The sequence below is a fragment of the Conger conger genome, chromosome 1 (assembly GCF_963514075.1).
Source record: "Conger conger chromosome 1, fConCon1.1, whole genome shotgun sequence".
NCBI lineage: Eukaryota > Metazoa > Chordata > Actinopteri > Anguilliformes > Congridae > Conger > Conger conger.
The window spans coordinates 59,285,154-59,301,423 of NC_083760.1; the positions used below are offsets into that span (position 1 = coordinate 59,285,154).

The 16,270-nt window shown below is 44.6% G+C and overlaps 1 protein-coding gene across 3 annotated transcripts in view; it reads right to left on the minus strand.

The window, feature by feature from the left end:
* Positions 1-76: 76 nt before the first annotated feature.
* Positions 77-16,270, minus strand: part of snap91a (synaptosome associated protein 91a) — a 43,394-nt gene continuing 27,200 nt past the window's right edge. For 2 of the 3 annotated variants that reach the window (XM_061255518.1, XM_061255509.1), the window contains 17 exons: positions 15,928-16,028; positions 14,612-14,626; positions 13,272-13,526; positions 12,714-12,809; positions 11,224-11,430; positions 10,381-10,464; positions 10,066-10,134; positions 9,434-9,523; positions 8,136-8,204; positions 7,368-7,580; positions 4,760-4,921; positions 4,264-4,288; positions 3,904-3,997; positions 3,233-3,319; positions 3,056-3,148; positions 2,587-2,687; positions 77-1,773 (listed from right to left, as the gene is read on the minus strand). In XM_061255518.1, coding sequence (XP_061111502.1) covers positions 2,595-2,687; positions 3,056-3,148; positions 3,233-3,319; positions 3,904-3,997; positions 4,264-4,288; positions 4,760-4,921; positions 7,368-7,580; positions 8,136-8,204; positions 9,434-9,523; positions 10,066-10,134; positions 10,381-10,464; positions 11,224-11,430; positions 12,714-12,809; positions 13,272-13,526; positions 14,612-14,626; positions 15,928-16,028 — 1,753 coding nt within the window. In that variant the 3' untranslated portion in view covers positions 77-1,773; positions 2,587-2,594. Of the gene's footprint in view, positions 1,774-2,586; positions 2,688-3,055; positions 3,149-3,232; positions 3,320-3,903; positions 3,998-4,263; positions 4,289-4,759; positions 4,922-7,367; positions 7,581-8,135; positions 8,271-9,433; positions 9,524-10,065; positions 10,135-10,380; positions 10,465-11,223; positions 11,431-12,713; positions 12,810-13,271; positions 13,527-14,611; positions 14,627-15,927; positions 16,029-16,270 lie in introns of those variants that run through there. The other variant, XR_009709593.1, reaches the window with a different exon arrangement.

Here is a 16,270-nt window from a genome sequence, read left to right on the forward strand (position 1 = left end):
TCCACCGACACTCTGATGTGTTAAGTGTTCGGCAGGTATAAAATCATAGCCAGGAACAGACAGAGATGAGGCAGACTGATGTTTCTGTAGGTCAATGTCTTTATTGCATCTCAAGAGGAATCACATGCACTGGGGGAGCGAAGGGGGGGAGGTCGTCAATCAAAAACCAAACAGAATCCATCTTTAACAAAAAAATTAAACCTTTTTTTCTTTTTCTACTCATCATTTTCACAACAGTTGTCGATACAGCCACTTGGAATGATACAACACACAGAGTACCCAGTATATCAGGGAGAGTACAGAGTCTACAGTCAGGCCCCTTCCACTGGTCCACATACCTGCTGAAGGAGACACAAAGTAACACTGATCAACAGTGACCTCTTCTGGGGGCACAGAGACCCTTCCCTTGTGCTGCCACCTACAATACCACTGTTCACCATGAGAGGGAGCAACACAAAACACCATGTGCACACTTACTACGAGAAGAAGGGTAAGGGGTGGGGTTTGGGACACGCCCATGGGCAGGTTAGGTGCCAAACTTTTTGTATGTTTCTTTCTACAGCAATACAAAAATAACACTACAAGTACTGACCAGGGTCTGGTAATAAAACACTACCACTATGAGTCAAAACACAAGAGTTCACTGGTGTGGCCAGTGAATCGTTCATGAGAAACAGAATGGCAAGACCCAACCCTTCTTTTACTGTAGCTTGGGCTACTGCGAATGTGGTGGCAATCAGTTAATTAGGACAACAAAATGTGTCTGGCCTTTCATTTGAGTTCTTATGCAATATCGCCTCGCGATCTCATCCTGGGACAGTTCACTGTTAAAGATTCATTGTTTTCACTTTAAAAATGTTTAATTTTTATATCTACAATAATAACTAAAAATATAACTTTTTTCTCTCAAATAAGAAAAAAGAATAAATAATTTCATGTGCAGATAAAATATCCTGAAATGCATATGGTCACTTTATTTGACAATTATCGAACAAAGAAATTCACAAAAAAATAAATAACATTTAGCATCAAACCTGGAATGTGATAAATTTGCAAAACAACGAATGAAAAAATAAAAATAAAAATAATGACAGAAAAACAATGGAGGGTGTTGTAGGTTTCAGAATCCTGCACATTATATATGTATATATATAATATATATATTTGTTTTCTGAAACAAGTTAAGATTCATGACTAGTGATGAGTTAAACGTCACATGACTTGTAGTTCGTAGTTAGATCAGGTTCACATCAATATGCTTTCTGGAGCAGATATACAGTGTAGAGAGAAAATCCTGGGATTTTGTGAGATTTATATACATCAAAAACCTTCCGGCACAAACGACACAAACACCGCTCACTACAGGACGGCCACCCACCCGTCACCTTGAAAGGGGGCGGAGCTAAAGCGCAAAAAAGGCATCAACACACACGCACACACGCGCATCATTCGACTCAAACGCCAACATTGAAAAAGGGAGGATCAAAGTACACCTTTTATTTATTTTTTTTGATTTGAGGTTTTTTTTTGTCTTTTTCAGTTTCGCTTTCAGGAACATAGAGATAAGCACACTCTTCAGGGCCACACACGGTTTGTGCTATTAGGTAAGACAGAGTGGAGCAGGTAAGGGCTGGGCAGGGGTGGAGGTGGGAATATAGGTTTCCGTTATCTTGCTGGGATCTTCCGGTGTCCTCGGAGGTTGGGCAGGACACCATGCAGATGCTTTCGGGGGTGCTGTTATTGGCAGGGGGGTAGGGGTGAGGTCCAGAGCAACTGGAGAAAGACAACAAGTATGGGAGAGAGTCAAAGAGAGAGACAGCTGTCTTGAAAATACAGTCATTTTTAAATAAAAGGAACTGGAGACACAAACCGGCCTTTTTTTCAGAACTTTTTTTCTTTTTCCTTCTAATTTGGAAGTTCCAATTATATCTATAGGGCTATGACATCATTACGGTGATTCCTGCCAATTCAACAGTGCATGTGCTCTCCTCTGAAAGGCAGTCTGCCAGCTGTGGCTTTCACTAGGCAGTCCACCGGACGGAGCTGAGCTGTGCAGTCATTCTGTCACGAAGCGCACTGCATGAGCAATTTGTGCTGATGGCATCTGATTGACCGGAGACATCTGTGGCGCACAATGAGAAGCAGTCAATCCCTCCAGATGGGACCCTCCCACTGGGGTGATGTGACAGTCAACTATGAGCCACTGTGCAGGGCTTATGGCTACAAGGGCCCCTGGAACAGTCAGCGATCTATGGCTGCAACCATACACAAGGACAGTGTCTTAACCAGATGAAATACCCAGCAGCCCATTTCGTTCCTATTTCTGTAGAGGGAGCCTTCCCAGGAATTGGTCTGTAGCATGATTGTAACCTCATGTGTCTATGTTTAAAACTAACCTGCCATACATCTGAATAGCTCTGTGTTGAAAGTGCCTAAGGTGGTAGAAGCATTCAGATATCAGAGTAAAATAGACACATTAGGTAACTTACTTAGTAAATTGCTTTGGATTTCTGTGTAAATTTGCCTCTGGGTCTCCCATGTCTGATTGGAACAACACTACAATGTGTATGAGGGCTGCTGACATACCTGGAGGTTTATAAGAAGTCCTTGATGTTGAGATCTGCCAGGGGGTCCTTGGTGGGAGGCTTTTTGGGGCTCTGGAGAGCAGCGCCAGGCCCTGGGGAAAGCTGAGAGCGCAGAGGAACAGAGAGACAGTCACCCACCTGTGTGTGAGTGTGTGTGTGTGTCTGTGTGTGTGAGTGTGTGTGTGTGTGTGTGTGTGTGTGTTTGAGTGTGTGTGTGTGTGTGTGTGTGTGTGTGCACACATGTGCATGTGTATGTAGAGGTATATGTGCGTGTGCATGTGTGTGTCTGTGCACGCATAAGGCTTGTGTTATGTGTGTTTGTGTGTCTGTGCACGCATAAGGCTTGTGTTATGTGTGTTTGTGTGTGTGTGTGTCTGTGCATGCATAAGGTTTGTGTTATGTGTGTTTGTATGTGTGTGTACAAGGTATGTAAGGACATACGGTATGTGAGCAGTAGGGGGTGTGTTTACCGGCGCTCCGGGTGCTCCTGGGAACTGTGGTCTCATCATAGGCTGGGGGAACATCTGAGGCATCATGGGAGCTCCAGTTGCACCCACAGGAGACTGCGTGGGGGATGGGGGGGTGAGTGTCAGACACTGAGATTTACACAGCACCACAGCAGCGAGAGAGAAAGAGGGGTCTCTTACCATGCCGAATCCTGGCTGCGCTCCCATGGGAGGGGGCATGGCTCCGGCTGGGGGCGTGGCCCCAGGAGCCCCAGGGGAGGAGCCAGGCTGGGGGAAGGAGGGGGTGGGATGTACATTACTACCCCGCGTCTCTACATCGCCAAGAGCAACACATACATTTCCCACAGGGAGACGACATGATGACGCATGAGTCCTGTGCAATAAGCCCCATCCACACTAAGAACTATAACTATAGCTATGACGATAATGTGAGCATCCACACTGATGAATGATAACGTTCTGTAAACAGTCTCTCTGTGAAGCCCTGTAAATTCGGATGGGAAATTTTGAATTATTGAACATGCAGCTGGAAAAAATCTCTCTGAAAGTGATCCCAAAGATATCGTTCATCTGTCGTTGTTGTTATAGTTGCAGCATGGGCTCCACTGTAGTTCTAATGAATTTTTAAATATATTTATAGTTACCATTATAGTTCTTGGTGAGGACGGGCCTTCACACTGGTCACAGCTACATGTATTTAAATTAAAACTGCATTCAGTGTTTTACAGAGCTCTGTACACCCCTATACCCTACACTGAGCTCATCCAAATCCTACACACTGCATACTGTAATACCTGGCCTACCCAAACTCAGCAGGCTGTACTGTGCACCCCCACAGGGGTGGTACGTACCATCTGTGAGCCGGGGGCACCCCAGCTGGTGGGGGCAACCTGCGGCTGCCAACTGGCCCCGCCCGTCAGTTTCTTCTCGTTCCACTGCATGTCCCTGAGAAAAACCATACATTGGTCAATCAGTAAGTCAATCAAAGAAGCCATCTATTAATCAATCAATCACTGAAAGCTCTCAGTACATCCATCCATCCATTAATCAATCAAGTACTAGCATCTCACAATACAGTCTTCAATCAAACGAATGTGGTATGAATGTAGCTAGTTCACTGAAATAAAAATTCTTAGGGACACACACACACACACAGACACACACAAACAGTCATGAGCTAATGAAGTCAGGCAGACAGACAGAGTCCTTACTTCTTCTGATTTCCCATGCCCAGATCTGAAAAGGAAACACAGCCAGGTTAATGCGCTTTACCAACAAGACCAGCTATGCCACAAAAACTCCAGCTGTGAAGGTATGCACAAGAAGTACACTGAATCATTGATGTTCCGATCTTATCAATGTCTACTTCCTGCCGAGATCAACATCTCAAGCAAATCAATACATGCTTCGAAGCATAGTCAATATATATATGCTAAACTGACCAATACATCTGAATAATACACGCCTATGTAAGGCAGTTGGGTCATATCATTGATGCACTGAACAAAAGATCAATGGGACTGCAGGTAAGGGAACTAATCATACTCATATTGCTGAAAAAAGAGTGATGTCACACTCCGTAGTGGACTTCCACATGCTAACTCAGTATACGTATCACTTTGATCAAAATAATTCCAATAATTATATTCTAATCAATACATGCTTCCCAACTTAAGTGATGTACATCTCATCCAGATCGATACATACTTCCAACCAGGCTTGCTAGAGATGAGTCCAGGTCACCCCCAATTGCCTTTGCAGGTGGAGCCCCTGCTGCCCCCACCCCAGCCCCTACCCCAGCCATGGGGACTACTGGAGGTCCCTGTGGGGCCACGGCAGGCATGAGCAGGTCCCCTAATCCATCAAACACTACAGAGAGGAAGAAGGAAAGGAGAGGGGGAGGGGATCAGACACATAGCACACACAACACCCCTGATACAATCTTTCCCAAATTCTGAACAGGGACCACTGAGGGAGATTACTTTGACAACAGCACAGGACTTCAACAACAACAGAAACCGCCACTTTGGGAATGAGCACACTGGCATGCAGACAGGCAGCTCCAATTAGGAGGAGAGTAACTACACTGTATTACTATACTAATACAGTACAAATACTAATAAAATACTGCTACTAGGACAGTGCTAATACGATACCACAAGAATACAATTGTAACACCATTACATTACAGCCTGCACTGCAGTACTCCAAGATGTGGCCACATCTCTGAGGGACATTTCTGATTGTCCCCAGGGCCACAGCTGTCACACAGGCTTATTATAATATAAAAGCAAGGAAGCTTCTGTCAAAAGCTCCTACATTTTATCCTCCGCCAAGGCACAACAAGCTCCTCTCGCGTGAATGTGCATAGCAAATGTCTTGGCAATCCAGTCATTACTTTTTGAGTTATGTCCGGAACAGATGGTGATGCCACAGGAAAGGTCATGGGGTCACCAAAATCAATAGGTTTCTTTTCCATGGGAACATGAATGAAGCAAATTTCAAATTACTTTTCCAGATACAGTATGTTGATTACAAATAGAAAGTCTGGCCTGGTGGTGCCTCTGGTGCAGGGGTCACCAACCCTGTTCTTGGATATCTACTGTCCTGTAGGTTTTTACTACAACCTTAGCAAAGCACACCTCATTCAACAGCTAAAGATCCTGTTCAGCAGCGAATTAGTAGAATCAGGTGTGCCAAATGTGGATTGCAATGAAAACCTAGGGGACGGTAGATCCAGGAACAGGGCTGGTGACCACTGCTCTAGAGGAAAGGACAAGGGATCACCCAAGTAGGTGTCTTCCTCTTGAGAACATGAATGTGCCCCGCAAATTTGATGGTAATTCGGGAATTATCTTTCCAGATATGTCTGTTATGGACAGACGGACAGACGGACAGACATACAGACGTCATTATGCGACATCCTTGGCGAAGGCAATAAACAATTCATTATATAATGTTTGTTTTTCAAAGGATGAAGACCACAAGGCATATTTAGGAATTGCAAGCTTGTTGACATATACTAAAACACAATGCAGAAAGAAAGGCATTCACTGAACATTCACACGTCCTGGAAAGACTTAGCAGGAGGTCAACACAGCTCATGCCGCAAAGCACTGTAGGGGAAATTAGTTTTCTGTGAGAAAGCCAGAACTCACCATTCACACAGTGGAAGCAAGCAATGACCCAGCAGAGGGTGTGAAGGAAAGAAAGAAAGGGAAGAATAAGGAAAGAGGGTGAGGAAGAGAGAAAGAAGGGGTACATGAGAGAAGTATAGACACACAGCAAGACGACGAGTGCACAAGCAGTAAAGAATGAGAGAGAGAGAGAAAGAGAGAGAAAGAGAAGGCAGTGTTGAGGAGTTAAGCTTTCATCAGCAGTTGCAGACCTTTAGTTACGTAACATGGAGAGAGTACGAGTGATCAAGCGTAGGGGGCGCCAGCCATGCTGAGCACAGAGAGGAGGCAGATTAACAAAGCAGTGTTCAGGACATGCACACGGAGCGCCGATTATTCCAGCGTTCAAAGCTGACTCATTAACACAGCCCCGGCACAACGTACTGTAGCAACTTAACCCTGCGCTGCCAGTCACACGAGTAACCGTGACAACACATCGGCACTGCTCCACACTCTACCAAATGTGTAGTCAGTGTGCCTCGACAAATGTGCACTTTGTCTCTAATGTAACCGTTCATCTAATGTAATGATCTGTATTTGTAAACATTCAAACTAAATTCTGACAAATGCTTTGCAAAAAGTAAAAATATTTCATAAAAAGGAGATACAAATCAGTAAAACACACAGTCATTTACAACCAGAAGAAAGCAAAAACACAGAGAAAATTGACATTGTGTTAAAAAAGACCTATGAATTACATGTCAGTAAAATCCATGTTTAATAAACCTGTCAAATTGGTAAGTAGGCACAGCATCTAAAGGAAGTTCAGGCTATAATGATATTACCATCACTGAATAAAATAAACAAGATAAAGAAATGACTCCACTTGCTCTGATAGCAGCACTATTAGAAGAATTATATAATAGCAGCACTATTATAAATCTGCATGGTTTGATCTCTGTAGAGAAGGAACTCTGGCAACCCTCCACAAGAGAACAGTTCAATTCAATTAATCAATGAGGCAATAAATCAGCCCACTCAGACATATTGTATTTAGATCATTTCCAGCTACCAGCTTCAACCAATATTCTATAATACTGAAATATAAATCTGTTTTACAGAGACACCCCCCCCAGCGATACAGAAAACTGCAGTGAGAAAATTTTAGCCTCAAGGGCACGAAGGATTGGGCGTCCTACCTGATGGATCAAAGCCACCGGGCTGGACTGCAGGGGCAGAGGCTGGTGGCGAGGTGAAGGCGGGCTCAAAGCCAGACTGCAGGAGGTTATTCTGCACCGGGGCAGGGGCAGGGGCTAGGGACGGGGCTAGGGACGGGGCTAGGGACGGGGCTAGGGACGGGGCTAGAGACGGGGTGACTGCTGGAGCAAGAGCTGGGCTGGGGGTCATCAGCTCTGTGGAGAGAGGGGTCGTTATCAAGCTAGCCTGCTACACATACGCTCACGTCAAATGTGCTAACTGTACGTACATTCCTATCAATTGCAAACAACACAAATGCATTGGTATACAGTGCAGTCCATAAGTATTTGGACAGTGTTGTTTTCTTTTGCTCTGTGTTCCAGCACATTGGATTTGAAATAAAAAAAAAAGAACCTTAAAATCGCCTTTGATTTCAGGCATCCATATTAGGTGATCCATGTAGGAATTACATCCCTTTTTATACATATTCCCCCCATTTTAGGGGAGCAAATGCAATTTTCAGCTGTTTCTGATAAGTCATGTGTATTCAATCGCTTTCTTAGTGCAGGTGTAAGAGAGCGTTCAGTATCCACAAACTATCATACATACCCCATATTCATTGTTTCTTTTCAAATCTAATGTGCTGAAGTACAGAGCCAAAACAACACAAATATTACTACTGTCCAAATACTTATGGACTGCCCTGTATACGCCAGACGTGGGCACACACACACTGTTATGTTTCGGGTATTGACAGGCGAGGGCTTTACCTCCCAGCAGGTCAGTGGCAGGCACTCCAGGCGCGGCAGGCTGGGATTCCCCAGGACTGCCAAACGTGTCTGTGGGGTCGAGTCCATCCACAATGCAGCGTGAGGACAGAGAAGAGTTCAGCTTTTACCTCCAAACTGAGGAGACAGGGGACCAGATCACCATCTGCACCCACACGCTGCACACTCACACGTGTGTGATGAGTGACATCATTTCTCTCTTTCTGTCACTCACACGTTATACACACCTGATTCTGGTGATAGGTCCAGATCTCTGTTCATTGAGCTCCTCTCCCTGGCTAAAGTCTTTCAATAGCAAAGGTCTACAACAAGAACCAGTCACATGCAGGGATCCCCCTGAGGTCTATGGGTACGACCAACAACATGAAGGATCCTCTCGGGGTATATGAGAGCACAGCCAATAAGCTAGCTGCAAAGTAGTGGAAAAAAACTTACCAATAGCTGATGCAATTTCAGAAAAAATTACTTATGCTGCATAAACTGAAGGAACTCATTTCCTCTCTGGTAATAATTTTATTTATCAAGACATTGTGAACCACTTGACATTATTCTGCCATTCTCCTCTATTTCAAGCGATCACATGAAAACATCTTTCTGAAGCTGACAACTACAACCTATTACTCTTGCAACAAAGGGCATGGAGGAATTATCCAAGACATATACAGATAGCAGTCACACACAAGACTTTCTCTAAAGCTGGACATCATTCCAACCTGCACTGGAATGAATAACCTATACATTATGTTCTAGAGTAACCAGTAAATCTTTTGCAATAACCATATTGCACTTGTTGTGAATGCATATATCAAAACATCACTCAGTATGTATGGCACTTGTTTCACACAACCAACGTAGAAGCAGAACACCTCCATGATTTCACCCGAAATGCTACCAGCCACCAGAATTCATACATCAGAGCTCAGACCCATACAGGCTTCTGAGCCAAGCCGAGCATCTATACACCGACCAACCACATGATTCTCTTGGAAGTCAACACCTACAACTGCAAACTTAACTGAGCTGAGCTGAACTCAGTACTACAGCCACTTCAGGGAGATGTTGAAGTCTCAGACTGGCCACTAAGAGTGCACACACACTGGACATGGTGAAGGAACCTCCTTTCAAAAGTGTCGCTTTCTCCACACAGTTGTTATTTATCTTCCAGTGGGAGAATTGTACATTCTTCTTATTCTTCCCCAAACTGAACCACTCCTACGTTGTGACCCTGTAGTCCAGTAGTGTACTGTGGGATGTTGGAGGGAGCAGGGGGAGGTACACACCCCCAAACAGGTCCAGCACATCTCCGGCATCTGTTTTGACAGGAGATGTGGGAGCAGGCGGGGCCACTGGCACTGGTGCGGAGAACGCATCTGGTTCAGGAGAGACAGAGTGGGTACAGAACAAACACACACACACAATATAACACTATTTATCATAAATAAAGGTATATGAGCATTCTGTTGAGTATGTGATGTGTATTAGATCCAACAGAACTGCCACTGTAAGTAACTTTAAATCCAGGAGACAAGCAGTGCTGTTAGGACCACTGTTACCATAGAAACATGGGTTATGAGGGTCACCGTTGCCATGGAAGCAAGAGGCTGTGAGGGCCATTTATTGTTAAACTGAAAGCTGTTCTACACTAAACAGACATCTAGGCTTAAAAAACACAGATTTCAACCTGGTGGCTAAATTCTTTTGTGAACTTTATGCTATAAGCAGGCAACAGATTAGTGTACAGAGCAGGGGCCTCAACACAGATTTTTCCCCATAAACTACAGGAAGTGACAGGAAGTGTGAGTGAGACACCGAGCACCACCATCCACCAGGGGGCAGCAATCAGTAGGAAAACAAAACAGGAAATAAGTGACAGGATGTGAAATTAATAGGGGGAAAGGCAGAGAGAACTCACCGGAAAGGAGATCGGCAGTCACATTGGCTTCAGGTAAAGGAGAGGAGCCTCGTGAGGTCGCAGGGAGATCTTCCAGAGAGGAGGAGAATTCAGTGAGACCAGAGAGTTGTGAGAAAAAGAGAAACAGAGGAAAGAAAGAGGCGGAGAAATATAGAGAAAGTAGCATTTCTCCGACTGACATCACTGTGGGGAGGCATGCCACAAGTCACAGGCCACCATGAAGACGAACCCAAGACACGACGAGAAGATGGGAAAAGGACAGCAATCAACCACCCATAAATATGGGAGAGGGAATAAGGAAATGAACTCGTGTACCTGCCCCAAACAGGTCTACGCTAGGGGTAGCGTCTGCTTTGGATGCTGTGGAGGAGCTTTGCTCAGGCATTGAATCAAATAAATCTACAAACAAGGACACACACATTCAGTGTCACATCAGTGCATATGGGCTAGAGGGAGTAACAAAGCAAACAATCCCTGTAAAAAATGAAAAAAGTCATCTGAAGACTAAGACATTTTTAAATAAAAGTTTAGTAAACAATTACTGTAAAAAAATAAAAAATATGGCTCAGATGTGGCAGCACCTGATCCCTCCAGGGCAGGTGGAGGGGGTGAAAGCTAGGGGGCGCCGGTGGAAGAACATGCTGCTCTATGTCTAGAAACCAGTGGTGTAAAATACAGGTTCAGAAGGTAAAAGTCCTCCCCAGTATTTTGTTCCAATTAAATTAGCTAATTAGCACAATTCTTCAGCAAGGAGGTACAGCTTATTGGTGAAATCGGCTGGTTGAGTTAATGGGTGGAAGAAACACATGGCAGGACTTTTCTGATCCCTGGACTTTCCACCTCTGTAAATCTTCCATCCCATTCCATGCTTTCCCCCCCAAACCTTTACATTAACCTGGGTTGCAGTCATAACAGCACAGCTGGTATGCAATCAAAACTTTGACCCACCCCCATATCAGCACTAATGGTCCAAACCAGATGATGCAGTGACATCACCATCCATTTCAAAGGAAGTGTCATAACTTATAGGAGTGGTCAAAATATTTGATTTACTCTATGGTTAAAAATGCTCCGGTAATAATAATAGCAATAATAAATGTGTGGGATTGAGCAGGTGTCATCACAGTGTGCAGTACAGAGATAATTCAACGCATTTACCGTCAAAGATATCTAGCGTTGGGGGGGCAGCGGCAGCGTTGGTGGAGGGGGGGGCGGGCGTGGTGGGGGCTGGGGCCGGGGGGGCGATGGCTGGCGCGATGCTGGAGGTGGGGGTCACTACAGTGGCACTGGTCTCTACGGGCTTCATCGCAAAGAGGTCCAGCTCTGGGGCAACGTCTGCACTGCCTTCAGACGGGGCAAAGGGGTCTTCAGGAGAGGGGTAGGATGTCAACCAGAGACGGGGAAGAGGAGGACGTTATACAACAAGCACTGAACTAAAATTAAAACAGCCTAAGAAACTTGAACTAAAGAGAAGAAACAGAGAAAGAAAGTTACAGATATAAACAGTTCAATCTATGAAAGAAGTGATGGGTTGACTGCTATTAACATACAGTGCAGTCCATAAGTATTTGGACAGCAATACATGTTTTTGCTATGTACTCCAGCAAACAAACATTTGAAATAAGTTATTTCCCCTTAAGTTGTTAACCAAATTGATTACATCCATATTTGGTGAACAGTGTAGAAATTGTAGCCATTTTTATACCCTGTCCCCCCAATTTTAGGGGACTAAAAGTAATTGGACAATTGGCTGCTCAAATGTTTCTTGGACAGGTATGTCAAGTTTAATTAGTTCATGCATGCGTAGTTCAAAAGCTAGCAGACTTCAGGCAGTCATTGATCGAAATGGATTTGCAATGAAATATTGAATATGACGAGGCTGTAATTCCTAGACAATTCACTGGCTCAAAGTCTGCACTTTAACCAAATGGAGGTTGTTTTATTTAAATCGCTTGTTTGCTGGAGTACAGAGCTACAGAGAACAACAAAAAATGTGTCAATAATGCACTGTGTGTACTGTAGCAGCAGGCACACTAGAGAAATAAAAAACTGCAATAATTCAATCAGCCACAGGGGCAGCTTATATCTCTCGTCGTAACATGCATAGACCACAGGGGGCAGCTTACATCGCTAGTCATTACATGCGTAGACCACATGGGGGGCTGTTTACAGCTGTGCACAACAGTATGCCAGCAGCATTTGCCAGCACATTCACATATATTGCACAAGCAATGCAAATTCACACTTTACCCGCATTTCATGAAAAGAAAATCACTTTGAAGATAAATCAAAATGAACTTCCACCCAAATTGAAATAATTATTTTGTAAATTGTAAAAAAACAACAAAAACCAATGAAAAGATTATATCACTCTGAGGTCTCCCACCGGAATATTCATAAAGTGAATACTGAAAGGTATGAGCATGAAAAAACTGGAAAGGGAGGGTACGTATTGAAGAGAAAGGCCAGAGAAAGGTGGTGGCATTTGGTGGTAGGGGGGTGGGGAGATCACATAGGTCACAGTTCTGAGTGCCCACATACACACCCCCACGCACACACCCCCACGCGCGCACACACGCACACACACCCTTCTTACACAAACACAAATACACCCCCTCCCCCGTCCAGTGAAGAGTCTGAACACTCACCATTACCAGCACATACATCCGCAGCAGGAATGGGTGTGGGTATTGCCCCGTCCTCCCCGGTAGCAGGACCGTCACTTGGAGAAGCTGCAAATGCATCTGTGATACCACAGAGGGCAAATTAACAGTAAAAATAGTGAACAAAAGGAAGGAATGAAGAGAAGGAAGAGGAGAGATAAAACTTGAAACAACTGGATGAGGACAGCAGAGAGGAAAGCTGTGTACTGATCATTACAGAAATGCCCCAAGCAAGAATACATTCCGAGTACAATAGTTAAATTCAAATGCAATCCATTCAATGTACACAACTGGAGAGTACACAAAACGAGAGGCTAACATGAATCAGTAACGAGGCAGCCAGCACATACCGTATATGGCCAGATGGCTAAGCTCAATGATTGGTTGAAGCTTATCTCTATCTCCACACGTACTGACAATGAGTAGAAATGATATGCCTATGAAGTCTGGTCAGGAGCAACACAGCGCCAGCTATTCCCAAGCAATAGGCAGCTTTTGGCCATCCCCCTGTTTATTCCGGAACATTCTGGAAAGGCCACTGACCTCCAAAGAGATCCATGTCTGAGGGGGCCGAGGCCGCGGGGGGGACGGGCAAGGATGCTGGAGCAGGGGCGGGGGCGGGGGTAACTGCAGAAGCGGGTGTGGCCTCAGCGGCCGGCGGAGCAGCGGTTGCCGTGGCAGCGGGTGCAGCGGTGGCTGTGGTGGTGGCTGGAGCGGGGGCGGAGTCTGCAGTGAGGGCTGGTTCAGACAGAAGAGCCTCGGAGGTGCTAGCGGGCGCTGCAGGACCAGTCAGGGAATCTGCAGGTGAGCACGCCCGTCCCCATTGAAAACCAGCCCAAAAATGCAGACGAGCAGAGAGGAAAAACAGAGGAGAGAGAGAGAGGGAGAGGAAGGAGAGTAGAGAGGATAGAGAGAGAGAGAGAAAGAGAGAGAGATAGAGAGAGAGAGTGCGAGCGAGAGGAATAGGTCCCCATGCTGAATATCCGCCTGTTTTAAAGGTGAAGCTCTGATAAACTACCAAACTGTTATGCATGTTATGGTTGGGCCATGGGGCCCAGTCTTTAGGTCTGCTGAGATGTTTTACAGTATATTATCTGCGGTCAGGCCTGCAGTCATAACAAACTCAGAAGCCTACTGAGATTCACCTATATCAAAGTTATTGTTAATGTACATTTACCTTGCGTGACCCGACAATAAAATACTTTTATGAAAATGACCTCTTGTTGCTAATATAGTAATAGTGCATGCGCATGAACAATATCCACCGTCTAAATCCATCAGCACCACAGTGTTTGCAGACTGAGGCATGCTTATATACATCCTGTACAATCATTTAGAACTGTACCCGAGGGCCTAGGCCATGATGGAGAATGACATTGCCATTGGAACAGCCAGGTGTGCCCATGTAGGTTGAAGCAGTGAAACTTGCTATCACAGGATTTTTTCAGAAAAATTTGTTCACAGGACCAGATGCTCATGGATGTTAATGTATTTTTTACATGCAGAGTATATTGTCTTTGGGACATTTTGGGGGCATAACTAGAGAATTTTCTGTGTCCACCATGAATCTGCTGATATCGGGCAGCACAGAGAATAGAATGCACCAGGTCAGATATAAACTCAGCTAGATACCTACAGGAACTGCCCAGCTCAGGTTGACTTCCTACAGACGGATGAATTGCTATTCATCAACAATTGAAGGATAATAATTAAGGGAATAATGTGCAGTAAGGTTTTCTGCAAAAATACTGTTTAAAAGCATGAAAAAATGTTAAATTCAAAAGTCGTATCTGCTCTGGAATCTTTGAAGCTCGATATCTCAAAACTGCTCCTAACGCAGATAGAACCCTCTAATTCTCAGCTCAAGTATTGATGTGACTCACCTTCCCCGAGGAGATCTGTGAAAAGACAGAAAGGGAAGGAGTATGAGAGAGCAAGACAGTGATAACTGATAACATTTTTACCTACTTATATAGTGGCAATTGATTGTTAAATTGTTAATGTACTGTTTACACTTTGGCAATATTTAAAAAATGTATTTCCTGTCAAAAAATCATCTTGAATTTGAAATAAAATGTGAGAGATAAAATGTCTGTCAGAAACCTGGATAAAAAAACAAGCTACAAGAGGTCAGACATGTACAAAATATACCATTATCTTTAAAGAAAATACTTTTCAACCCGAACAGATGTTGAAATGCCAGCAGTAAAACAGATCTCCTAGGGGAAATTCCCTTATTTGCTTTGGTACAGAGGAACAACAGTCCTGCAGTAGGCTATCATTTAGAAAAGCGATACAGAGAAGGGCAGCAGGTGCAAAGATGAGTCAGCTGTCAGTCTCACCCTGTAAGCACCAGGAATGCAATTATCAGAGTCTCACACTGCTTTCAAAGTGATGTTAGGTCATTATTTTTCTCAGAGCCGGGGACACATCACAACTCGGCCATCTGACTCATTCGCGCTCACGCGGTTTGTGGACAGACAATTGAAAGAAGGATTGTGTGTGGCTGTGCATCTGCTCCTCGAGACGGTCACATTTCTACAATGACATTTCTGAAAAAAGAGTTAGGGTCATAAATATGTTGTTCATCGGGATATTTGATATGATTTTGATATTCAGAGTACTTTTAGAGTGACTGTCATTTTGAACTATGTCCTCGATTTCAGTTTTGCTGTGTTACGATGCTTTGAAGCTCAATATCTCAAAACTAACGCAGAAAGAACCTTATAATTCCAAGGTCACGTCCTGTCAGGCTGTTGACCTTCCAGGCTTGCCATCGACAAGCTAGTTATAGCAAACAATTCTTTGCTATTTCGGGGAGTTAGAATGCAAATACAACAGGGGGGTGAATGCTGCATTACGATAGTTTTCAAAGACTCTGTTTAAAATTTTTAAATTTGACTGGCTTTATTGTATGACATTTCTTACAGTTCATGCAGGACTGTGTTTCTGACCATGTTGGCAAGAGCAAGTACGTCACAAATCGTCACCAATTCGTGTTGCATCTAGAATCCCGATTTCCCTGACTTGATCATCCGACTTAAAAAGGTGTTCATGAGGACCTTTCCCCGAGACAACTGACGAATGCACTGACTGCACAGTGCTGATTGACCAACAGCACTTTAAAGCAGGGTCACTGTGAGTGACAGCTAGGAAAGGGCTAGGATAGAGCTGAGGTAATGAGAGGAGCGGAAATGACCTCCCCAGGACGATGTGGCTGGAGCAGCTGCAGCTGCTGCCCCTGCTGGCTGGGGGGCGGCTGACAGGAGGTCAAGATCCAACAGGTCATTAGACAGAGCACTGCGAGAGGAGAGAGAGAGAGAGAGAGAGGGAGGGAGAGAGGGAGAGAGGGAAAGAGGGAGAGAGTGAGAGAGGGAGATAGAGAGAGGGAGATAGAGAGAGAAAGAGAGAGAGAGGGAGATAGAGAGAGAGCGGGAGAGAGAGGAAGAGAGAGAGAGAGGGAGATAGAGAGAGGGAGATAGAGAGAGAGAGAGGGAGATAGAGAGTTAATACTCAACTATCATTCACCCCCCCCGCAATAG